General features: G+C 38.4%; 2 protein-coding genes across 6 annotated transcripts; one reads left to right on the forward strand and one right to left on the reverse strand.

Moving 5' to 3' along the window:
* Positions 1–862: 862 nt before the first annotated feature.
* LOC127452465 (sodium/potassium-transporting ATPase subunit gamma-like) lies at positions 863–4,869 on the forward strand. Of its 5 annotated transcripts, XM_051717921.1 has the most exons (6): positions 863–979; positions 2,156–2,194; positions 2,297–2,371; positions 3,154–3,181; positions 3,844–3,896; positions 3,994–4,143. In XM_051717921.1, the coding sequence occupies exons 1-6, from the start codon at positions 964–966 to the stop codon at positions 4,011–4,013; spliced, it is 231 nt and encodes a 76-aa protein (XP_051573881.1). In that variant the 5' UTR covers positions 863–963; the 3' UTR covers positions 4,014–4,143. The 5 variants fall into 5 exon arrangements, with proteins under 5 accessions (XP_051573881.1, XP_051573877.1, XP_051573878.1 ...); XM_051717917.1 differs by lacking the exon at positions 3,154–3,181 and having other exon boundaries at positions 3,994–4,869; XM_051717918.1 differs by lacking the exon at positions 3,154–3,181 and having other exon boundaries at positions 3,844–3,884; positions 3,994–4,869.
* Positions 4,870–4,992: 123 nt separating this feature from the next.
* LOC127452437 (NF-kappa-B inhibitor delta-like) lies at positions 4,993–24,975 on the reverse strand. Its single transcript, XM_051717875.1, has 12 exons — positions 24,835–24,975; positions 13,795–13,931; positions 13,479–13,509; positions 13,149–13,354; positions 12,167–12,327; positions 10,867–10,972; positions 10,332–10,478; positions 10,199–10,250; positions 9,934–10,106; positions 8,499–8,615; positions 7,918–8,082; positions 4,993–6,549 (listed from the first exon to the last, which is right to left on the reverse strand). The coding sequence occupies exons 1-12, from the start codon at positions 24,848–24,850 to the stop codon at positions 6,478–6,480; spliced, it is 1,383 nt and encodes a 460-aa protein (XP_051573835.1). The 5' UTR covers positions 24,851–24,975; the 3' UTR covers positions 4,993–6,477.
* Positions 24,976–26,384: the final 1,409 nt, after the last annotated feature.

Genomic DNA, 26,384 nt, shown 5'->3' on the forward strand with positions numbered 1-26,384 from the left:
ATACAATTATTATTTAATTACTTATTTTTATACACACTAATCGTATTTAATCAAACTACACAATGATGACTCTAAACCTTATAGATATTATGGTTTCATTTTCTGTTAATGCATGATTTTATGTAAAGCTGCTTTGAAACGATCTGTGTTGTGAAAGGCGCTATACAAATAAAAATGAATTGACTTGACAATATTCCATAAATATCTATGACATGGAATGTTTGTGATGTCTGCTAAATCTCTGGCCAGACTAACAAGAGTGACAGGATGTCCACCAAAAAGGTGGGAACTTGTAGTGTTACGTACTGTGAGGAGGTACAACAACACTTTTTTACAGAACTACTGCAGGATTTTTCATTGTTGCTGTTTTTTTTTTTTTTTTTACATGGATGTCATTTTGCAGCAATTTTCTGTTCACTATATATGACTTTACATGTAAGAAATGTGTAAAAATGGACATGCAAATGTGAATTTTCTGTTTACATGTAACACATTGCTGCAAACATTTATTTACTGTATACATACAAATGTGCATATCCTTTTTCTGTGTACTACAGTAATGTACAGTACTGACTTTTCCCAGTAAACTTTTACCTACTGTTGAAATCGGTATCTAAAAAGCTCAGTGTGATACACAATAGCATTCAGCAAGACAAAACTGACATTCTTGTATAGTCAGCGGCTATAGAGTTGTGATGTCCCATAAAACAGTTGTGACAGTTGCACTTACAGTTTAGAGAATGTTATGACTGTTTCAAAACATGAGCCAAAGCGATTGGCAAAAACTGTAATACCCCCTCTCGAAAAGGGGTCATATTGACCACTAGAGGGTGTAAGTATTCTAGTTCTGAAAGGCTGCATCGAGGCAGTTCTCCAGCGTGCTCTCTTCATTCAAGGTCCTGAATTCCAGCCTTATAGCAAGATCAAGGAAACCCTGCATCGTTAACAAAGAAAACTGCAGTAATGGCAGCCTCAACAGGTTTGTCTATTTATTGCATGTATTTGCTATTTAAATACAAAACAGCACTGCTTGCCATTATTTTACTAAATTGAATGTAATTATTTGTTATAATAAATTGTAATATTGTAAATGTACACAGTGTTAAACAAAAGCCTAACCCAAAAATAAACAATAACTAGATCAATATAGCCTATAGCTATTGCATACCCTATGCTACATTGTAGTTTTGTAGAAATGATCAAGAATGCAATCATTGCATATGCAGTCTGATTTAAAGCTTTAATTGATTTTAATTGATGGATTTATTGTATATATTTCTGAGTGAAAAGGCTTTGGGCTTTTTTAACATGTGCATGAGTGCGCTATGTTGCATTCATTTTTGCATGAATGTTTGAGTCGTCGCTATAGATCTTTCAGAGCGAATGGGTTGCTGAAAAGTGCTAACTAAGCTGTGCCAATACCTCGAAGTTCAGCAGAACACCACTGCATCAATGCGCTAGTTAGATCCAGATCTTCCTCAGCCATGGCGAACCTCTTAAAATCGCGTTTAGTTATATGCTGCTTTCTCTGTTTAATCCAATAAAACCACAAAGTTGTCCGAGGTTTTGTTTAATGACAAGGTCTTCATTCCAGAGTGTGTTGTAAATGTGATCTGGAGGTAATTTTTCAAATCATATTGGCAAAACGAGCTCGAGACTATTGACACTTCGGAAATACAGCTATCTATTGATTATCACTTGAGGAAAGTCCACTCCATACTTGACTGGGCGAACCGCAGTTAGGGCGCTTGTCCAACCGGCTTTTCGCTGAGCATGCAGACCACAATCGTTTTGCAGCTAATCGATAACCCGAAATTCTGAAGCTCTCAGCTGAAAAAGATGCGTTGTGCACAGCAGGTATTTGCAATTTATTATGTGATTACTTAGCCAAATTATTCCTCAGCTCTTTAACTAGCTCATTATTTAAGAGCTCATTAGACTGTTAATAATGTTTACAGATTTAGATTAAGCGTAGCCTATAGATTTAGAAAAGCAGCATCTGTCCATGGTGCTGAATCCCATCTTTTTCCTTCACACTGAACCGTGAATCACAGTGATACAACCAATATATGTCTGTTGCTAAATGTTTTTTTTTTTTTTTTTTTCGTTCCAAGGTTGTAAAGCAATTTTAACATATTTAAAAATGTATTTACAGAGTCATACATGCATTTGGACCAGAGTGCCTTTAACTATGGTAAGCAGGGAAATATTGCATGGGCATTTTAATGAGTAACGTGACTAAATGTAAAAGTGTTAAAATGATTATTTGACCTCTCCTGAATGTGACTGACCTCAGATTATGAGACGCTGCAGACCACAGGTGTCATCCTCGCCATGGTTATGTTCGTCACTGGGATACTTATTGCTCTGAGTAAGTCAGTCAAATTAAAGTATGGAGCACCTGTTATACCAAATAGAATGGTCCACTTAAAATTCTTCAGCATTTTACAATACAAGATGTGCTGAATGAGTATAAATATAAGAATGGAAATGCTTGCAGTATTATAAATAGACTATTTGTTTCATAGCATGTTTTATTGTTCTAGTCACAACAGTCACTGTGAATATTAGGCTTCTCAAGGCACCACATGGATGGAACCCTCTGGAGATTTAAGGCACCACATGGATGGAACCCTCTGGAGATCCCCCAGCACCCTTTAAATGAGCCTCAAATACCCTATTTATGTACTAAAGGATACTTCAAGATATACTGAAGAAGCATTTCCCTTATGATAGGGTTACTGAAGGAACCATTGACAGTGTTCTTTAGAGTTCTACTAGGCACTAAGAGAAGGCTCTCACTAAGAGAACTGAAAGTATGTCTGGAGGATCTCCAAAGGGTTCTGCTGGTGTGGCAGCTGAGGAACCTCAAATAGTGCCTTGAGTCTCTTTAATATTTATAGTGGATTTAGTACAGTGGCATTCACTTCAGCTAGACCTAGACAATGACTGGAGTCAATTCTATTTTTCTTTGGTCAGTGTAGAGAATTAACTTCATCAAACCATTTAATGCACTGCACATTTCGGTAAAGATAAAAATGTTGAATAAGATGTCAATGCATTGTTTCCAAACTGGCCCCAATTAATGTTACAACCCAGTCAATTTTTTTTACATTTTTCTCTCTCTCTCTAAATGTTTTTTGCCCTTGACAGGTAAAAAGTTCAAATGCTCAAAATCCAAGTAAGAGTTTTTCAGACAAATGTGCAGCCTTGACTCTGCATGTGGTATGAGTCCAAATACAGGATGGGGCAATGTCCTGAAAGAAAAAAAGATGTACATCGAATCTGTGGTGCCATGTCTGTTCATAGGAAAGCACTTTCACTGTTTGAATGCAGCTTCTGGTTTCTAAATTGACTGGTTTCTGAACTGTCCACCTTCTTCTTTCAGCCCACAAACACTGTCTATCCACTCAAACAACAGCACATATAAAATACACCACCACAAAAATACCAAAGTGCTGTGTTTGAAAACATTGCAGCTAATCTTGTTAAGTTCGAACTGTGGAACTGAAATTGGATTATAAAAAGTTTGTTGTTCTCACACCAGAATTTATTTGTTCTCAGTGCTCTTTGTGTGGGTAGGCCGTGTGTATCAATCTAAATGCTCAGCATGTCATTCCAAGAGGAGTTGAACTGGCCGATGAGCCCAAACAACAGTGATTGTGACTGTCAGACCCATGCATACAATTAAAGCCATACCATTTTAGAGTTTGTTCCATACTGGAGAAAATTTAATTAATGCAGATGAGCATGCTTGCAAAATGTTTCAGAGTGCTTAGAGTGCTATTTAGCTTGGCTCAGTGGGATAATGTTTTTTTTTTTTTTTTTGGTCCTTTCCTACAGATCCAGTCCAGTGGAAGGCCCTCAGCCACCAAAGACAGAAAGTACAGCAAGCAGTAATTAGTGTTATACCTAATTTGTGCTATATATAGATTATAATGCATCCATGCTAAATTTGATTTTTTTGGTAAATTTTGTCATTTTTTCTTTTAGTTCCGCCTCAGACAGTGTAAAGAAGATGTATGTGTGCGATGGGGTGACCCATTTTGGAGAGGAAATGTTCAGACACACAAAGATACTTACAGGAATGTGGAGGAGATTAGAACCTGCTTGACCTCTTTTTGTAACCTCAGCCTAAATGCTGTTCTATTGCTGTATTTTTAGGTCTCTCATGAGCACAATTTTTGTCCATGTCTCTTGCCTTTGTGTTCACATACTGTGCTTTATTCATGGGCATCCTAACAAGTTATGGAGTCCGCATCTACAGTATGATGCACCTTACCGGGCACCAATTATTTTACATTTGCATGAATAATTTGCTTCACATTTGGGGCTTAGATGTATAAAGCAGCTCCTTGGTTGATTATTGAGGCATCTGGAGTTGATCATGATCTTATGTTAATTTTAACAGCATGAATAGCCTATTTGTATCACTATATTCAGATACAAAGCACTTTAAAAGGTGATACTTTTAATACTGATAATTAAGTGTTACCAAGAAGCAAATAATTAAAGCAACTGAATGTATGTAACTGGATGTTCTCATGTAGGTACAAAAAGTAGATGTTATATAAAGAATATGCGAGGAAGCAGTATCCATCATGGTCTGTAGAACAAAAGCAGATATAAAGGAAATAATAAAACAAGTGTGCTTCTTTTCTGAAAGCATGTTTGACTGTTTTTGAAGGAATGTTTATGCATTGTTCATTAGAAGGCATGCATTCATTATACTGCAGAACTAGAAGGTTGTGTATTAAGAGACTTAGACTACAGCAGTCAAAGTGAAGAGTTGGAAACATTAACTAGATGTATGGCCATTTTTATTCATCCAAATGTATACCAATTTGGTTTAATAAAAGACTGAGTTACAGAGGTCTACTCTTGGTCTTTACTTAGTTTGGCTAAGACAGTTGACATATAATACACTTCAACCCATTAATAAAAAATTAATGATTCGCAGCAGTACACGGGAAATTATGAATGTAGTGGTTATAATTACCGGTAATTATGTAACTAACTGGTTACTGATGTCCATCTCATTAACAATTATATCAATAGCTTGTAAAACATTATACATATATTGAAGTACATTTAATGCTACCATTTATGATCACAGAATGTGGTTTTGTTTCCTTCATTAGGAGGTGTTTCCAATGTAACGGCTGTGGCAATGTTTCATAAAACAATGAGCAATATTTACACAAGAATTCACTAGTAGGACATTTGCATTTGTCTTTGTGAACCATTTCTCATAAATCCACAAACCTCTCTTTGTTTTACAAGAAAGTGACATTAGAATGTGTTTTCCCTCATTTGAATTTCCTGAGGGACTTTGGGTACTTCAACATGGTGAATCATGCATGTGATAAATTCGTTGGCCCTTCTTCAAACATCTCTGACTCAACAACAACAAAAACCTCCAGCTTTTGAAATCTTGATACAAGATGGACACTTGCCATTTTAAAAATGTCCTTTCATAGTATTCCACTGAATTAAAGTAGTTGAATCATTTTGATGGTTATGACATTTTAATACCAGCAGGTCTTAAAGACAACACCAGCTAGACTGGTGAGTTGTCTTACCTCAGAACCCCCCTGACATTTCAGCCCCCTCTTATGACTCATCAAAATAACACATTCACATATATGGTGAGATGACACATCTCCTGTAAGGATGTCTATGATAACAAGTGTGCTACTGAGAAAGCACATTACATAGACAACTACTGCCATTCATATCAAACATTGAAATAAATAACTGATTTTCCCCCCTGAGTGAACGTAACATATTGTATAAAAAAGATATACACATACTCTCTTTTGTGAGAACATAAAGGATAATACGTAACATATACCAACTAAAAGCCATATAAATACATCTGAAAACAAATAAAGAATACCCACTGATACAGTAGACTTTATGTCCTGAGCTCAGCTACTCACATAAACAAACCAATATGGTTTATAATTAAAGGTGGAAATTGGTCTGGTACTGACAGTCCTCATGACGATTTCACTGAAATCACAAGTAATGAACAGAGTAATGAATGTTTGCTTTCTTCCTGCTACTACAAGGATACACCCAATTGCTGAGTGAGCATATAAATAAACTCAAATGCAGTTTTATGGTGCAGAATCGATGAATGATCCTGCGCAAAAGTTATCTGTCATACTAAAATGATGCAATATGTGAAAATCCTCATAAGAGGATACTGCAACCATCCTTCTCCAGAGATTGTCTACATTCATTATTGTCTAGATTGACTATTTGCTGCAATTATTTGTAAAATTGCAAAATCCTTCATTATTTGGCTATTTTGACAAAGGTGTAATCAATCCATATTTTTTTCTTATCTACATCTTGATGATCAATTACAGTTTGAAGATTGAAGTTTCTTGTGCACACTCTCGTTTCATCCAGATGGTTAAATCTCTGTTGGAGAAGGTGGGGTACGCTGGGTCTAAAAAGTAGTCCTAGTCACTCTTGGTCCTGTAAGGATGTAAAACGCCGCCTAGAGGAGGCACTTTTCTTCTTCAAGATTAGCTTGAGCTGAAATTTTTAGAAAAGAGAGAGAGAGAGAGAGAGAGAGAGAGAGAGAGAGAGAGAGAGGAAAAACCTCAGCTGCTCTGCATTCTGTTCTTGAAATTAAAGGAACAGCTCACCCAAAATTGAAAATTATGTAATTATTTACTCACCCTCATCTCATTCCAAACCTGCATGATTTTTTGTCTTATGCAAAACACAAAAGGAGATGTATTAATGAATATCACAGGCTGTCTTTTCAATACATTGGTAGTGGATAGTGCAAATCTTGAGAGCTTGAGAAAATCTTGACAATTAAATTTTTTGCTAAAAACAGCTGTGGCACTCTGAATGAGTTTCTCTTCTAGCGCTGATGAACATGACTAATATATATGATGCAAGAGTTGCATGAACTATTTTTATGATACTTTTGGGTCCTTTATATGCTTTAAAGTGAGGCACTATTCACTGGCATTGTATTGAAAACATGGGCCGGGATATTCATTAAAACATCTTTTGTGTTCCGCATAAAAAATGTCATATGGGGTTTGAAACAACATGAGGGTGAGTAAATTATGACAGAATTACATTTTTTTGTGTGAACAAAATGTAAAGGGATAGTTCACCCAAAAATGAAAATTCTCTCATCATTTAACATCCCAGATATGTATGACTTTCTTTCTTCTGCAGAACATAAATTAGGATTTTTAGAAGAATATTTAAGCTCTGTAGATCCGTTAAATGCAAGTGAATGGGTGCCAAAATGCTGATGTTCCAAAAAGCACACAAAAGCAGCATTATAGTAATCCATAAGGCTCCAGTGGTTAAATACATATATTCAGAAGTGATATGATAGGTGTGGGTGAGAAACAGATCAATATTTAAGTAATTTTTTGCTAGAAAAATTCTCCCTGCCCAGCAGGGGGCGATATGCAGAGAAGAATGTGAATCGCCAAAAACAAAAGAAGAAGAATGTTAAAGCGATCTGTTTTTCACCCACACCTATCACATCACTTCTGAAAATATTGATTTAACCACTGGAGAATGGATTACTTTTATGCTGACTTACGTGATTTTTTTGAGCTTCAAAATGTTGGCACCCATTCACTTGCATTGTATTGACCAAAAGTGCTGAGAAATTCTTCTAAAAATCTTCATTTGAGTTCAGCAGATGAAAGAAAGTCATACACATCTGGGGTGGGATAAGGGTAAGTAAATGATAAGAGAATTTTCATTTTTGGGTGAACTATCCAGACCTCATTGCAATAAGCAAATTTATTTTTCTAAAGCCACAATCAAACTGTTCAAGAGAATGGTTAGTATTGAACGTAGACTGCTCAGCCAGATGAGTGAAGACCTTTTTGACTGCTTTGTGAATAAAGAAAAGCCTCTCACTCTCTCTCCTTTGTCTCCGCTCTGCAGTAGATGAGCTGGCTGGTCGTTCTCCAAGTTGCGGATGCTGGGATCAGCTCCATGACTCAGCAGCAGTCTGATCAGTTCCTCCTGATGGGGGCTTCCATGCAGTCCTGCAGCCATGTGCAGAGCTGTGTGCCCATGAGCCTGAGAGGAGACACACATTATAAAGGTAGCGGTGTATGCAGTGTTCATTAAAGGGATGGTTCATCCAAAAGTGAAACTCCCATCCTCATTTACATTTCCTTATGTTGTTCCAAACCAGCAAGACTTTCTTTCTTCAGTGGCACACAAAAGGAGATGTTAGACAGTATGTTAGTCTCAGTCACCATTCACTTTCATTGCATCTTTTTCATATTCCATACAATAAAAGTGATGGTGACTAAAGCTGTCAGTCCCTAATATTCTGCCTAACATCTCTGTGTTCCATAGAAAAAAGAAAGCCATGCATGTTTGGAACAACCTCAGGGTGAGTAAATTATGACAGAATATAAATTTTTGGGTGAACAGTCCCTTTAAATCCCCTACAACTATAATATCTGTAGTTATCTTGTGTTTCTCACTTTCATGTTGATGAAAGTCTGCATATTGGAGAGTTGGAGGCTCAGGAGGAATCGCACAAGATGGATATTCCCCTCCTTCACGGCTAGGTGAAGAGCTGTCTTGTTGCTTTTGATTTCCTGAAAAAGACCAATTCATACTAATCATCAATGTGAAACGGAAGCAACATCAAAGCCAGTGTGGCACGAATGAGGTTTCCTCATATGGCACTCTCAAACTGAAACCATTGTGTATGGAACAATGACAAAATCATTTGTTTGTCTGTCTGTCAGAAAGGAACATTTCCCAATACGATGGAAATATCTACTACAATTTGTAAATGTCAATATCAATTACTTGTTATACATGTTTGCTGTAACTAACTGAGAAACAGAGTACTACAGTACATCATGTTAAAGGGATAGTTCACCCAAAAATTTGAATTCTGTAAATATTTACTCACCCTCATGTTGTTCCAAACCCATATTACTTTCTTTCTTCTGTGTAATACAAAAGTAGATGTTAGGCAGAATGTTAGTCTCAGTCACCATTCACTTTAACTGTATGGAAAAACATACAATAAAAGTGAATTGTGAGGCTAACATTCTGCCCAACATATCTTTTTAAGTGTTCCACGGAAGACAGAAAGCCATATGGATATGGAACAGCATGGGAGGAGTGAATGATGACTGAATTTTCATTTTTGGATGAACTATCCTTTTAAATGAACACCTAGAGAGTACATTGAAATACATTACTTAAAGGAATATTCCGGGTTTAAACAAGCTAAGCTCAATTGACAGGATTTGTGGCATAATATTAATTACCACAAAAATGTATTTTGACTTGCCCCACATTTTCTTTAAAAAAGCAAAAATCTGGGTTACAGTGTGGCACTTGCAATAGAAGTGAATGGGAGCTACTTTCTGAATGTTAAAATACTCACTTTTCCAAAAGTATAGCCAAAAGACATAAACAATATATGTATAAACATTATTTTAGTGTGATAAAATCACTTACTAACCTTTCCTGTGTTAAGTTATAGCCAATTCTCCCTAAAATCCTAAAATGACTGTAAAAATGATGATTTAAACAACTTTACAGCTCAAATAATACATGAGTTTTACCAGAGGAATTAATGTAAGTGCTTTTATAAAATTATGAGCTTCACATTTTTGTGTTTTAACCCTCCAAAACGGACCACATTCACTTTCATTGTAAGTGCCTCACTGTAACCTCTATTTTTGCTTTTCTTAAAGAGGGACAAGTCAAAATTATTTTTTTGTGGTAATCAGCATTATGCCACAAATGCTTTCGATTGAGCTTAACTTGTACTGAACCAGGAATATTCATTTAATAATTACTGAAATTAAAATCATAGTGAAAAAATGGAACATTACCCAGCCAAGCAGAGGGACATGAAGTTATATATCAACATAAACTTGTTAAATGGAATACCTGGCTGAGAACCGATGCTCCAGCATTTATAAGTAGCCGCAAGCACATTTGTTTATCTTCTGCTTGAGTCTGTAGACTGCCATCAGCTAGCCATGTCGAGGATGAGGAAGAGGCATTTATAGCCTTCATTGTGCCACAGTGAGAGATCACTGCACAGTGCAGAGGAGTCAGACCTAAAAGGAAGCAAAAGGGACTGTATATCTGTTTGTCTCCTCAGATCTAACTTTATTTGGACCTTAATGGAGTATTATACACAGGCTTCTACCTTCAAAATTGCCAACTTCCATGTTCACTTGGAGTCCCGTGGAGAGAATAACCTATTAATTCATATCAGTTTAGATGCATGCTTTTGTGATTTTGAACGGTTTGCATATGGGTGAATGATTTTGCTCTGTCACCTGCATGACTCGGGGGAAACCATAGGTGGCAGCCAGATGAAGTGCAGTCTGACCATTGACATCAATGGCGCTGATATCTGCACCAAGCGAGAGTAGGTCCTGGACTATCTCTGGCTGATTAGCTGCTACAGCCACCAGCAAAGCAGTCTGAGATTCAAGAGAATGGTAAGTTAGTGTGCAGTGTACATTAATAAAAAGGTCATTTATTTATTTATTTAAAGCCGAAACGTGTGCTTTCTGAGACACTAGTGTCACCAAAAATAATAATTGTTTTCAAACAGGTTTCCCAAACAATTTCTTGGTATATAGATAGCATCTCCCAAAACGGCAGTTGTTGAGCTAGTTTTTTAGGCCGGGCTGGTTGGGATAACCAAACAAAAAGACAAATGTTTCGATAGCTCCACAAAGCCACTGTGTTTACACTTCGTCATTATTACCCTGCTCATAGCTGACTTTGTATAAGCTGGGAAAGAAGAAAGTATTTTGGTATGAAAAAGAAAATGACACACTTCCTTTTTAATGGTATTACGTTCACCTTGCCCTTGTGCTCCTTGGAGTCCAACTTCCCCAGTCCACAAAGTTTCTCTGCGGCAGCAAATGCATATTCTCTCAGACCTTTAGCAGTGCATATATGTAGAATCCTAAGAGAGAGAAAAAACAAGGTTTCAGTTCTCATTTACAGCGCAAAATTTTTCCAACTTGCTCACCTCTCTGACTTCTGTTGGAGTCACCTTTTCACAGGATGTTCACGGTTCACAGTGGTTTCACAAGTTGAGAAACTCACAAGACATTAAAGAACTTCTTTGGTAAAACACCTAATGATGTGGACTACTGGGCATCATCATTTTAACTTGTATTAAGTGGAACTAAGCAATTTACATAAAGACGGTATGTAATACTATTTTAAGATAGGAAAAAGTTATTTTCATGGTGATGGGTTGCCACAAACGGTCCATGTTGAGATCACATGGCCAACCAAATACTACTTACTTTATCTCGATAACCCCTCTTTTATCAAATGTTTTTGCTCACTAAATCCTTTAATCATGGCTGACAGTGAATTTCTACTAAAAACCTATTGCCTAATGCTGCATCCCTGCTGCTAGGTGTCAGATTAAGCCCATGAAGACTGTTATATCGTCCAGTGCATAAGCAACAAATTACTGCGTGGACCTTTAAAGGGATAGTTCACCCAAAGATGAAAATTGTCTCATCATTTACTCACCCTCATGCCATCCCAGATGTGTTTGACTTTCTTTCTTCTGCAGAACGCAAAGAAAGATTTTTAGAAGAACATTTCAGCTCTGTAGGCCCATACAATGTAAGTGAATGGGTGCCAAATTTTTTAAGCTCCAAAATCCACATAAGGGCAAAATAAAAGTAATCCATACGCCTGCAGTGGTTAAATCTATATCTTCAGAAGCAGTATGATAGGTGTGGGTGTGAAGCAGATCAATATTTATGTCCTTTTTTATTCTAAATCTCCACCTTTGACCAGCCCCAACAAGTAGGTTCAACAAAAGTAAAAAACAAAAAAAGAAGAATGTGGAAGTGAAAGTGCAAGTGGAGATTTATAGTGAAAAAAGGACTTTGATATTGGTCTGTTTTTTACCCACAACTATCATATTGCTTCTGAAGATATTGATTTAATCACTGGATGTATGGATTACTTTAGTATTTTCATTTTTGGGTGAACTATCCCTTTAAATACTCATGTCCGAAGCTATGATTCCAGATCATTCTTTTAAATAACTCTTTATTACTCCATCTGTGGTAACAAATCTCTACCCTAAACAACATTTCAGAATATGTTTGCCCATGTTCCTCTGACTTACGTGTCGCCATCGTCATCCTGCCAGGTGTAATCCATGTTCTGCAGCAAGGCTCGAGTCTCCTGTAGCTTGACCATATCTATCTGGGGCCTGAACTCTTGGAGAATGTATGGGCTTGCATGATCTTCTACTCTGGATACAGACGGCCAACAATAGCCAGAGCTCTGAATGGGGACATTGGGAGTCATATTAGTCCCGACTTCAGATACAGGACACTCTGTTATAGACTGTGAGGACAAACAGATGGTAGTAACACTTTCATCCATGATGAACATATATGACTAATAAACTGAAATAAGATGCATTATGTTTTGTTTCTCATGTGACGTTTTAATTTCCTTAAGTCTTCTATGACCACTTTTCACATTTCTAGGTTTGGAGCATGTATGTTAACTACAGTGGGGTGAAATTCTAATGTGGTTGATGGGAGACCACAGCAAATATTTTCAAATTCCCATTTACTCCAACAGAAAAACAAAAAAATCTAATATTACATTTCCACGACTTTAAAAAAGAGAAAAAAATAGAGAGAGATGGATTACGGAAGTCAGAAGAGAAAAAGGAGCCACATTTACTGTCACTCCCTTAGCAGCAGTATTTTAAACCAATTGCAGCAGTGACTACTAGTGGCCTTGCCTTGCCTTGCCTAATGTCAGGGTAATATAACGATATAAATTGACACTAAATAATACAAAAAATGTATAATATAAAACAGTTAGCAAGTTTTACGCTACTAAATACAGTGGAAACGTCTCATCGCAGGATGTAAAAAGGGTCCAATAACATGATTAATGTATAAGACCTATATAATGTTCTCTTATGTCCACAAACTTGGAGAACATGCAAAAGCAACAAAAGCTGAGGTTATGATGACATAAATCTATTCAGAATCACTCAGTTGTGGCAAGATGCAATAAGGACAGCTGTAGTTAGTAGTTCAGCAACCTGAAATACTATATTGCTGTTGGACTGTGTTGTCTCTTACAAATTGCTGTGCTGTCTGGACATCCTGGCAGTCCTGCATCTGTTGACTGCTGTAGGCAGTCTGGGGTAAGTTTACTGCAGTAGATGAAGTGGACATGAAAGTGATTGAGCTGCAATGCTGCAGGGAAGAATGGGGCTGATGCATGCTTGACACTTCCCATTGGTCGTATCCAACTGCTCCCATGTCTGGGTAGCTTGCACTGGCTCCTGCAAAGGAAAGGGATCTTTCAACTTTAGATGTAAAAGAAAGTCTAAATGTAATTGACATCTATTCCAGTTCTCATTTTGTATGCAAATTCCTGTCTCATTTAGCTAGTTTGTTCAGACTTACCGACAGCGTGAGATTGTACAGATGTCAAAACCTGTTGAAAACATTTTAAAGGAAGATTAAAGTCTTTCTAATTAACCTATAGACATTCATATTAAAGGGATAGTTCACCAAAAAGAAAATTCAGCATCAAGTCACCATTCAGTTTTATTGTATGGACAAAAGAGATGCAGTGAAAGTGAATGGTGACTAAGGTTGTTTTTCTTCTAAACATCTCCTTTTGTGTTTCACGGAAGAAAGTAATATGGTTTTGTAACAACATGAGAGTGAGAAAAGGATGACATTTTTATTTTTGCAAGACATTACTGATGTTACTCACTGGGACAGATGCAGTGCCACCAGCAGTATAAGACACTGTAGAGCAGGAGGGGGGTGCTGAGGAGGTCTCTCTCTTTCTCTTCTGCTCCAGGAGTTTCTTCACTGTGGGCAGAGGGTAACACGCCTTTTCCTTTGGTGCTGTGGGCACAGGCATAAATCACTGTCTGATATCTCTCAGTGCCACAATGAACTCAAGCACTGAACAAGAAAACAAAACAATGACAATAGAATAGACTATACTAGAATACACTAGAATAGAATAGAAGCTTTAATTGCCACATAGCCAGTGGTAATTGTTTGTAGGAACAGCAATGTAACACATAAGCAAACAAAGAGTAATATGTGTAAGACAGTACAATATACAATACAATGTAAGACAATAAAATACACAATACAAAATACATTGTTGTGTTGGGGAGTAAATATCTAAAAGTAGTGGAGCTACTAACTTATCTAGTTCATGTAAATAACTAGTTTAGTGTTATGAATCAGTTCGTTTGGACAGTTGAAGTAAATAAATAGTTCACATAAATGATTCTCTGATTCACTGCGCATGCCACAAAGGGAAGACTTTGCCTTATATTTTATGTAAAATAAAGTTAATCGCTGCTGTTTATCACTATATTTTGGTGTTTTCTAGCTTTATTAGTTTATATGTAGTATAGTTAAATTTGTATGTTTAATTTTAATATTTATATATAATAATTGGTTTAATGTCACACTAAATAGGCTAAATGTATAATTATCAGGTGATATTATTTAATTCAGCCATTAGAACTGCTAAATATTTAAAAATATTTTCTTATTTAAATAGCTTCAATGTAGTTAGCTACTTTTTGTTAGTAACTTGTAGTGTAGCTAACAATTTTTTTAGTTAGCTAAAAAGTGTAGCTTGACTCTAGTCAAAGTACTACTCTGAGTTCCCTTATGACTCAGTAATAATTCCTTACATTTATATAGTGCTTTTCTTGGCACTCAAAGCGCTTTACATAGTATAGGGGGAATCTCCTCAACCACCACCAGTGTGCAGCATCCACCTGGATGGTGCGACGGCAGCCATAGTGTGCCAGAACGCCCACCACACACTAGCTATTGGTGGCGAGGAGAGTGATGTAGCCAGTTCAGGGATGGAGATTATTGGGAGGCCATGATAAATAGGGGCCAATGGGGGGAATTTGGCCAGGACACCGGGGTTATACCCCTACTCTTACGAGAAGTGCCCTGGGATTTTTATTGACCACAGAGAGTCAGGACCTCGGTTTAACGTCTCATCCGAAAGACGGTACTTTTTTACAGTATAGTGTCCCCGTCACTATACTGGGGCATTAGGACCCACACAGAACGCAGGGTGAGCACCCCCTGCTGGCCTCCCTAACACTTAACACTTTACATAAGTACACTTGACATGCATATGCATATATAATGCATATGAGGAGTGTCCTTCCACACAACCTAGTTGAAACCTCTCTACAATAATGCCAATATTTTAATATTGGCTATGGTGTTTGCACCCTGGCCTTTTAGACGCAAACCTGTTCGCTATAAAAGCAGGCGTGCAAACACCATTCCTCAGAATTCATCTCTCGTCTAGAAGCCCTCTACTGCTTCGCCGTCAACTACATGAGTTGCTGGTGAATGGGCCGCTTCAGCATCCTGATTCCCCGCAGCACTTTGGCAGGAGTTGTGTATCCTTATAAGCAATTGTATATTGTTATATTGTGTGTGTGTGTATATATATATATATATATATATATATATCTAAGAGTCGCTTATGTGTTTGTGTCTTTTAAAAGATGTTGTCCCGTAAGTGTTCCTTGTGCGAGAGGCACATCCCACCATCAGATCAGCATGAGAGCTGCATTCACTGTCTGGGTCGCGCCCATGCAGAGTCAGTTCTCATGGAGACAGACTGCCCTCACTGTGAGGGCATGAGTCTCAAGATGCTTCGCTCACAAATCGCCCTCATTCTGAGGGACGATTCAGCCTACTGCACCCTTCCACCCGCCTCTTCTTTGACACTCAAGGGATCACACGAGGAGGAAAAGCGGGGACGCGAGGTCGAGCAGGATGAATTTGAGGTGGTCCTCGTACCGGCACTTGCCCCGCGAGCCCCTCAATCTCCATGTAACTTGTTTATGCCGATACATTATGTGTGCTACGAGCTCTGGCCCTCTGTAGGAGCACATAGCCTCATCTCATTCAGCGGTTCTGAAGCTGGGGATGATGACGATGTCATGTCTCTTGCTGCATCAGGCGAGTGGTCAGTGGATGGCGCTACCACCCCTTCCCCCAGCGAGGGTGATGAGTGTGTACGTGCCACTGACAAGGAGATGATTTGCATCCTTTCAAGGGCGGTCGAAGAGCTTGATATCGAGTGGTCTCCTTCAGAGGAACCTACACAATCTTGCTTTGATGAATGGTTCCTGCTGTCCAGACGCCGTCAAGCGACCATGCTCCTTAGATCTGCCCCGTTCTTCCCTGAAGTTCATAACAAACTGTCAAAATCCTGGTACGCGCCCTATTCAGAGACATTCAAAGAGCTCCGCACCGCTACGGACGTAGTGCTGCGAGCCACGAAAATCACTGCACAGGCCATTGGCAAGTTAATGAGCAACCTGGTGTTTTTTGGATCATCACTTTTGGATCATCACATCTGGCTGACCCTCATGGAAATGCGTGACGTGGGAAAATTCACTCTATTTGATGCTCCGGTGTCTCCAGCTGGCTTTTTCGGAGGCTCTGTGAATAGAACTGCTGAGTGCTACGTCATGACTCAGCAACATTCTCAGGCTATGAGACATTTTATGCCAAAATGGAGCAGAACTTCATCACAACCGGCTCGCTCTTTCTCGGTCCAGCACCCGGCTATAAACCCCACACCAGCTGCCTCAGCACTGCCAAATGTCACTGCTGAGCCGCTGGTAAATCCACACAAGCCGTGGCCCAAACAAAGGCAGCCACATCAGCGCAAGCCCTGCGCCAACGGGAAACCCCCCCCGCTCAGCAAAGCACTCCAGACACACAATATTTTTCCCCTCTTCCCCACTGTCAAGAAAGGAATATTGTTGTTCTAAAAGTTGTTCAATATGTTGTTTTCTGTGTCTCACATTAATCATCGCACGTGACGCTCACACATTTTCAATAAGGGTTTTCCCACTCCAAAACCCACACATTGTGTACATCTGCTTCCCAATGGTGAGCGGCGCATTATATTATGTATGAACACATAAAGATTTTAAAAAGAGTTCAGCGCTCGCACGAGACGCTCACACTTTTTCAATAAAGGGCTTTCCCACTTCAAGCCCACATATTTTGCACAAAAGCTTCCCAATGGTGTGCGGCGCATTATATCTTGTAATAAATTACCAAGATTGCAAAAAGATTACAGTGCTCGATGCACATGCACGAGATGCTCACACTTTTTCAATAAAGAGCTTTCCCTCTTCAAAGCCTCACATTAAGCGCAACCGCTTTCCACTGGTGAGCGGCACATTATATCATGTTATAAACACATCAAATTGCCCTCTGTCCCGTTACGCAGACGCATGGTGAGCGCTTACTGGCATTCCGACTGGGTGCTAAAAAACGATCTAACATGATTATACGATCCAATTTACATATTGGCTGCCCCGTTTCAACAGTGTTCTGTCTTCCACGGTTCTGTCCGAAGTTGCACCAATGTTACGAGCCGAAATACACAATCTACTCGCAAAGAACGTGATAGATGTTGTCATATGAATTAATAAGCCTGCTGTCCTGCTGGGAAAATGTGTGGCAAGTCCTCAGGGGCGTGTCAGAGCTGGTGTTTACAATGATCGAGCACAATCTGTGGTCTGATCACACAATACGCCGGTGTTGCGCAGACTGTGACACGCACAGTGGGATTTATAGCCATTATTTCCTCGTTCTGGAGAAGGACAGTGGGCTTTGGCCCATTCTAGTTCTGAGAAGCTTGAATCGTGCACTCATGACGCGCCCATTCAAAATTTTAACTCAGAAACAGATCTTATCGCACATCCGTCCTCGAGAGTGATTTGCGTCAATAGATTTGAAGGACGCGTACTTCATGTACCAACTGCACCGTGTTACAGGTGACTTATTAGATTCGTGTTCGAGGAAAATATGTATCAATATTAAAGTCCTTCATTTCAGTCTGTCTCTGGCTCCATGCACGTTCACAAAATGTATCGATGCGGCGCTCGCCCCACTGAAAATGAACGGTGTGTGTGTTTTGAATTACCTCAGCGATTGGTTATTACTAGCCAATCAGAGGCACTACTGAGTGAACATAGAGACTTGCTGCTTTGCCATATGGAAAATCTGGTCTACTGTCAACTGGGTGAAAAGCACACTTTTCCCCAGCCAGTAAATCTCCTTTTTAGGAGTTCATGCGTGCGCACCTCATGAACGAGTGCACCCAGACTATTCTTCGGTGTCTGTTTTAATTTTCATGTGCATCACGGTAACTCGCCACTATCTAGCTGCTCTAGCACCATGGACAGCGCCAGCCTTCTACCAACAGGGTGTTATGCTGGGTCAAGTTTCAGAAAGAAAGTGCTGGTTGGGGCGCGGTGTGTAATGGACGCCCGACTTTCGACAGCTGGAAACAGGTTGTCTTTCTAGCTTTGAGAGCTTTTCATTCTGATATTGTGAATCACCACATTCTGATTCATTCGGACAACAAAACAGTAGTGGCGTATATATGTCGCCATGTATGGCCGGCAAAACGCAAGTATGCACTTCCCCCGGTGCGCCTCCTTCATTCTGTCATCAGCAAAGTCCGAGTGGACATTGAAACAATTCTGTTAATTGCACCGAAATGGCCCAATCAGTCCTGTTTTCTGGAGATGGTAGAAATACTGGACGGGCCTCCATGGGAAATACCGCTGAAGAAAGATCTTCTCTCTCAAACACAAGGCATGGTTTGGCATCCCCAGCCTGAGCTGCGAAGCCTACACATGTGGCTTTTGAACGGAGCGTGCTAAATGTGCCACAACTGATGCATTCAGTCATGAACACCATTTTACAGGCCAGAGCGCTGTCCACGAGATGCCTCTATGCACTAAAATTTCGAGTCTTTGGACTTTGGAATTTCGAGCATGCTCTCCATTATGACCACACTACTGCTGGCTTTGGCCTCAGTAAAATGTGTCAGTGACTTACATGCACTACTAATTGACAATTCGTGTCTGAAGTTTGGCCCCGGTCTTTCAAAGCCACTGTCAAACCCAGAAAAGGCTACGTGCCTATGGTTCTAATCACGCCCTTCAGAGCACAGGTGGTTCACCTTCAAGCCTTCTTCCCTCTTCCATTTAATTCGGATGAGGAACAATCATTGCATTATGCCCTGTGCGGGTGCTACACGCATACATTGAGCGCAACTGCCAGTTCAAACTGTCTGATCAGCTCTTTGTGTGCTATAGAGGATGCATGAAAGGAATGTATGTCTCCAAGCAAAGACTTTCTCACTGGATCATTGATGTGACTGCCCTGGCTTATGAGTCACAGGGTAAGGTTTGCTCAGTTGGTGTTAAAGCACCCTCAACTAGAGGCATGGCCTCCTCATGGGCATGGATGAATGGTGTGTCTTTACAAGACATATGTTTTGCAGCAGGATGGTATTCTCAAAACATATTTGCAAGGTTTTACAACCTAGACATAACGTCTCTCTCTTCACTACGTCTCTCTCTTCACTTTGCCTGCATTCAGGCCATTGTAATTTACCATAAAGTCACAAGCACTTTCATTATAAATAAACTCCCTTCCCAACTGGGTTCGTGAAGGGGTTAATTCATACTATATGACTATAATTCATATATTCATTCTGAGTGCTCCCCTCCTGTCCCAAAATGAGGGTCACTCACTTGCGGATTACTCATGTCAGTCACTGTCCCGAGGGGACTGTGGCATCATGTTTCCTCTCTGGAAGGTTATGTTGTGTAGTGTGGTGTGATGGGATTCTCTTCCCCATATGCATTAGCAAACGCAGTGTCAAGTGTACTGAGTCGTAAGGGAACGTATTGGTTACATATGTAACCTCGGTTCCCTGAGATGAAGGGATCGATGCATTGCGAACTCTGGGCTGCATTACAAAACTCACAGTTCTTTTGAGGTGTGAGCGATGCGCCCTTGTCCCTCAGTCAGAAAATTCTGAAGAATGGTGTTTGCGTGCCTACTTTTATAGCGAACAGCTTTGCGCCTAAAAGGGCGGGGCTCAAATACCATAGCCAATATTAGAATATTGGCATTATTGTAGAGAGGTTTCAACTTGGTCGTGTGGAAGGACACTCCCCATATGCGTTAGCAAACGCAATGTCACGTTCCCTTCGTCTCAGGGAACTGAGGCTACGTACGTAACTGAGACATTATGAGTAGCTTGTAGCTTGGGAAGCTACAGTTTCAGAGTAGCGTCCCTAACACTGTTACACTTTTAAGCTTTGTCTGAGTGCATTATTTAAACATAAAAGTGAACATCTGACATTTCTAGTAAATCTAAAGAGCCAAAAACAAATTTGTAACATTGCTTAATGCATCTAAGCAGTCATGTCAGGTACAGCATCACTGAACACACAACTCTTTAATGCATGTTTGTTGTTGTTGTTTTTAATGTAATACTGGGTGATTTCTCCAATAATGTTATTTCCCCCAGGCGACAGCAGGTGTTGGTATGAGATAAAAAATTAATTTTCTTTGTGTTAGCCACCAAAAGAGATTGAAAAAGAAAATAATGCAAATATTGGAGGTTTCCAGTGGGCATCAGTTACGTATTCTAGAGCAGAGGGAAGGAAAGTTTCTTCAAACTCTTGACCCCAAACGTGAGATAAGCAAGAACTTTCCGCCAGGGGAGCATAATGCTCATCCTCTCACCCATGAGGAAGGTATTCCATTTGGAAAAGAGGCGGTGAGGTCATGTCTACCTGTCTTCTTTATCAGAAACCTCTGTGTCTATGGAGAGGATTCTCACAGCACATTTTCTGTATCTATTTCCTTTTCTCCATTACGCTCTTGGTGGCAAACCACATCTTCCTGCATTAGTGACGTACATCCTTCAAAGGGGCCCCATAGGAGTGTGTGAACAGTTGACATGCTTAACTACTGATCTAGAGTCAGATTTGGTGCCTGTCATACTCTACCATATTGTTACTGCGTGGTAAAACTGAGCTGAAATCAGCTGCATAAATCAGATGCCAAGTAAATTGTTGCAATACTCAATCTAGCCACTAGGAATAACAACTGAAGCTCTATCATGGGTGATAATGTTCTTACTACTTCACTCTATTCTGCTTTCTATGTAACGTTCTGTATCCCTTTAAAAGAAAAGTATTGGTTTCAACAAAACTTGCTGAAGTTTGCTATTCTTATAATAAAGGGGATTCAAAAGAGGAAGGCAACTCTTTTTAACCTGCTTGGAAATTCCACTGGGGATGACCTCACGAGGATCATTCCTTTTCTATTCTGTCTTTTTCTTTGTTCTCCATTTGTTCCAGTTCATTTTAATTACTCCACCTCTCAACCTGTCACTCTTTAGCCTTCACTATCTCCAAAATAGGGTATTTTTCTGGGACCATTAGAGCACAGTAAACCTACATGACAGCACTGTTATAATGGAGTTAAATGAAAAACATTAATATCTACTTAACCAAGAGTAAATATTAAATTATTTTATGTTGGCAGATAAAAAAAAATAAAATAAACATAAGCCACAGGAGGCCGTATGTTACAATAAAACACAGACTCGATTGGCTTATTGCTTTAAAAAACAGTGGCACCAGCAAATTGATAAAAGACACCAGTTTTAAAACAAGCAGTTCTGTGCATTTTTAGTAATAATCTGAGGAAACAATTAGTCTGTTAAGTAATATAGTTAATTTTCCTAATTGTAGGTTGTTTGCGGTTGCTATAGGCAACATAGGAATTTACCGCATTCATTTCAGAATATGCTTTGCCAGGTGTGTTTTACAAAATGAACTTAAACCAAAAATTAAAGTTTTCTCATAATTTTCTCACTTTCTTAAGCTTGTATGATTTTCATTTTCTGCAGAACACAAAGATATTTTGAAAGACGTATGCTGTATTTTTGCCCATTCAAAGCAAGTGTATTGGGTCCAACATTTTTAAGCTTAAAAAGGGACAGCAAGGCAACATAAAAGTAATGCATACAACTCGAGTGGTTTAATATATGTTTTCTGAAAAGGTTAATGATAAAAGGTTGATGAGAAAATTAAAATGCAATGTCTTATTGATATATCATTATACTGGGATTGAGTACTTAGGGCCGGTTGCACCAGCTATACGTACGTTACAACTTAGCCTAGTTGTAGCGTAAATGGGCACTAAGTCAAAATTTACGCACTACAAAATATTTGAGCGTTGCACCATTAAATTTAGGTAGAACTAAATATTTACGGAAGCCTCCGATCAGGAATAACGGATGGAATAATAAAGCAGACTGATATTTTATGACATCAATGAGCTCATATTTTGCGTGACAGGCATCAATCCTTTTGACGTAAAGTATTATGTTGACATTTACACTTGTTTACATTTACGAGAAAGAGAATTTATTTTACTTTTAAGCGGCTCTTCAGCATGAAACTGATCTAACGGTGCAGTTTTCAGGGTGCGTCGCCCGTTGTCAAGTTTCAACATATACGAAATATATAAGATATTAAAATGAATAAATGTCTATTTTTCCAGCCTGTTGTATTAATATTTATTTATCACCCCTTATTTATTTTAAATACAGTTCCTATTTATTGTTATTTACACAGGCAAATATACTATTTATCAAATGTAGCTAGTATCGTATTTTAATGGGGATTTAATTTATTACAGCTGACAATTACAGGTTACAAGGTTTGAACATCAACCATAACGGGATACAACTGAAATGCACGGCTTTTTAATACTTCTGTGTACAAATTGGATCACAGGTAAATGTCATATTATGTGACTACGCATAACTTTACGGAGAGCTTATGACCTACTAGTTAAGTCTTGCCTAAAGAATGGGTGGTGCAACCAAATTAAGCACTGACTTAGTTACAAACTAACTAGTAGTTACTAATCCCTTAGTGTGAATTTTACTTCCTAACTTATGTGAGAACTTATGCACAGCTGGTGCAACCCTACCCTGGTAACCATGTGCAGCATCAAAGTATCACCGTCTTGAAGCCTGCATTGTGCTCTAATCGGGCCGGATGTCAAGATTTAGACCTTATTCAAGCTAGCGTCATCTTTGATTTTTAATGGGAATGACAACGAGGCTGTGAGGGATAAACTTACAGTCTCTTCAATGGCATGAACGGTATAAAGCTGTATAAAGCTCCTAGATCCCATCTTATTTTCCACAACTCATGTTGTCTGGAGTAATTTGTATACTGAATGTTCTCGGACGGATATTTGATCTCTATTTGGTCCGCGGAATGATCCAAAAACACTTTTAACTGCAGTAAAGTCAATTGAAGAGACAGTAAGTCTATCCCTCACAGCCTCGTTGTCATTCCCATTAAAAATCAAAGATAGCACTTGCGTGAATAAGGTCTATAAGGACTTACATTTTAGTCTGTTTCTCAATCAGAATGATCGTATCGCTTCAGAAGACAAAGATTGAACCACTTGAGTCATATGGATTACTTTTATGCTGCCTTTATGTCCTTTTCGAAGCTTGTAAGTTTTGGACCCCATTGACTTGTATGGACAAAAATAACTTTGCCTTTGTTTCACAGAAGAATTAAAGTCATAGGTGATGCATGCAGGTTAATGATGAAAGAATTATCATTTTTTGGGTGAACTAACCCTTTAAGGTAATTTTGTTTTCTGTTTCATAATTTATTATTTATAGATATGGCCATGGTTGTTGGAAATATGTATTGCTCCCTTTTTTTCTCGAAAACTCGGTTGTAATGTCTCTGAAACTTATCAATTTCTGTTTCAAATGACATAAAAAAGCGAGTCAACCCATAATGCTTGCTTAGTGCGTAGACGTTATCTTCTAAGTGCGAAAAGCTCTTTAAAATGTCCGATAGTGGCTGGGATACCCTTGTGTCTCTATCTCATAATTTCAAAGACGGAAATCCCTGGCCAGTGAGTCACGCGCGTAAGTGTCCTCGCGGGGATTCCGCAGATCTCGCACCTCTCTGTCAACAGACTTTAACAGGCACAGTAAATCTCTTTATTTCTAACAATGTTAGATGTTGTTGTGGTTAATACTTCAAGGACCTTAGTCTATTCCACATACAGTTTGTAATAGTAGTTATATACAGCTGACCTTCATGTTTAGGTTTCTTTTCGTTAGCATTTTCATGAGCTAGTCTTTCGGTGATAAAACAAACGTGTTCAATTGCTGACGAGACCCGCACCCATCAAAAACGAGAACTGAAAACATAACAGGGAGGAGTAGTTTATCGAGGGGATTGTCCAAATAGCCGTAAAAATGAACTCAAAGAGTGACAGTACACTTTGTTGTTGGGGATCCTTTATTCAAATGAGTCCAGACTATTTTTAAATGGTCATACATCACCGAACTTACGTCAGCGTTTAGCCCACTGAAGATTTATTCATGTTTATTTTTATCACACTATATTAATATATACATATTTTTAGCTATTTTTTTGTTTTGTTTAAGATTTATGCATTTCAACGTCATAGCAAAATTCCATCAAATTGAATTGTATAATTATTAACAAAATTAAATATATATTTTTTAAAGATTACACCATTCATTTAGATTGTTATTAAATTTTACATGCGTAAATCTTCAATTTTTTTTTTTTTTTTTTTTTTTTGAGTTCAGAAACGAATATAAACAGCAAAAGAAAATTATTTTAAGCAAAATGTCAACGATTTATTTTCAACGTGAGTATTGTTGAGTGACTCACTAATATTCAAGAACTTTTTGTCTCTTTCACTCAAACATTTAAACATCAAAAAACAAGCATTAGCTACTTATGGTCTGATGTCCTCGAACACTTTCGGCTATAAGTGATAGGCTAGGCCAACTATAAAAGAGCTATATTATGTAGGCTAATAGGCTACTCACATTTCTGAACTTGCATGTCAGAGTCCCTTTTGCTGTCTTAAATTTAAGGCTCCCACGCCAGGTGAAATGAATGATGTCAGTCGCAATCCAGGCTCTGTTAAATGTCAACTCCTCGAGTTTCGATCGAGTTCTACCCGTTGCCGGCTGACAGTGTCTATCAACTTAATTTCGGCACGTTCCACTATGTATACAGAGAACACGCTGTATTCAACCCTCCCACCTGTAGCTCCGCCCTCTGACTGCTGACGAGCTGTCAAACATTAGTGACAGAGAACTAAATCAAAGCCATGTGACGTGATAGTGGTCTCAACAACCTTCTTATTGTTAGATTTCCTTAACTATGACTGAAATAACAATTGATTAATTTACATAATAACTTAATATCGATCTGAATGCACTTTACACTCTATGATATGCATATATTATATACTGTATATTTCTTTATATTTAGGCCTTCATATATATATATATATATATATATATATATATATATATATATATATATATATATATATATATTATTATTATTATTATTATTATTATTATTATTATTAATGTATTATAAAAAAATTAATAACACATTTATTCATATAAATATATTCCACCATGAAAGTTGAAAATTGACTTTTCAAAAGGACTTGTTTTTTTCCAATATGAAGGCTTATATTGTGTGATAGCCTATGTATTAGACAGCTGTTATTATGATGTTTTACCAAATCTAAAAGAATTAGGTGCATTCTGTTAAGTGCTGGTAGACTAAAGCAGTCAAATTTTGATTTAGTGACTATATGAAAACTTAAAATGACATGATACTTCCAGTGTAATCAAGATTCTACAAACATCGCATTTGAAATGGAGTGATTAGAGGTGGGCTCATTGCATAGCCTTCCTCTCTTGTGAAAAAAGGTGATTGGTCCCTTTTTTCATTTCAGACAGAGCAACAACATTTCTGCTGCTCCACATCTTCCTCTTCTTTTGGAAGCTCCAAACTTCTCTCTTCCTGTGTGTACTATACTAAAAAATTGTCCCGTAATCGCTTTTGGGACTACTTAAGGATTTAGACATTCATGAAGCTGAGTTAAATCTTTTTTTTTTTTTCTTTCTTGTTCTTGTGTCTTCTGAATATTACAAAATTTACAAATCAAAGCACACAAGAGCATAAAGACCATATGTTCCCAGCAGAATACACAATACATACATAGCAATAAATAAATAGCAATACACACCAGGGCTTTATGACATCACCTGTCCTATAGAGGGTGCACATAAACTTAAAGAGAGAGAGAAACTTATAATGACTCCTACATTGATCTGTCCTCTTAAGTTTCCTTGTATGTATCCTTTTCAAATGCTCTCTCTATTTTTGGCCCTGGTTTCTCAACTTTGATCTGATAATTTGCCTCAAAGAAAATAACTTCCATTTCCTCTTCTCTCCCCAACACCCACATTTACCCCTTCTCTTGCCTCTTCCACCCACCCATCCTCTGGCAGCTGCAAACAAGTGTGAGAATGTTAAGCAGTAGTCTGCTGTGCACCATAGTGGTCTAATA

The sequence above is a fragment of the Myxocyprinus asiaticus genome, chromosome 15, assembly GCF_019703515.2.
Source record: "Myxocyprinus asiaticus isolate MX2 ecotype Aquarium Trade chromosome 15, UBuf_Myxa_2, whole genome shotgun sequence".
Taxonomy (NCBI): domain Eukaryota; kingdom Metazoa; phylum Chordata; class Actinopteri; order Cypriniformes; family Catostomidae; genus Myxocyprinus; species Myxocyprinus asiaticus.

Excerpts from the sequence above, each read along its gene's own strand:
- LOC127452465 (XM_051717917.1), top strand. Across the intron at positions 2,195-2,296 it reads CCAGAGTGCCTTTAACTATG|ATTATGAGACGCTGCAGACC; the intron begins GTAAGCAGGGAA and ends GACTGACCTCAG. Across the intron at positions 3,897-3,993 it reads GACAGAAAGTACAGCAAGCA|TTCCGCCTCAGACAGTGTAA; the intron begins GTAATTAGTGTT and ends TTTTTCTTTTAG.
- LOC127452437 (XM_051717875.1), bottom strand. Across the intron at positions 13,355-13,478 it reads TGTACAATCTCACGCTGTCG|GAGCCAGTGCAAGCTACCCA; the intron begins GTAAGTCTGAAC and ends TTTCCTTTGCAG. Across the intron at positions 8,083-8,498 it reads AGACTTTCATCAACATGAAA|GCTCATGGGCACACAGCTCT; the intron begins GTGAGAAACACA and ends GTCTCCTCTCAG.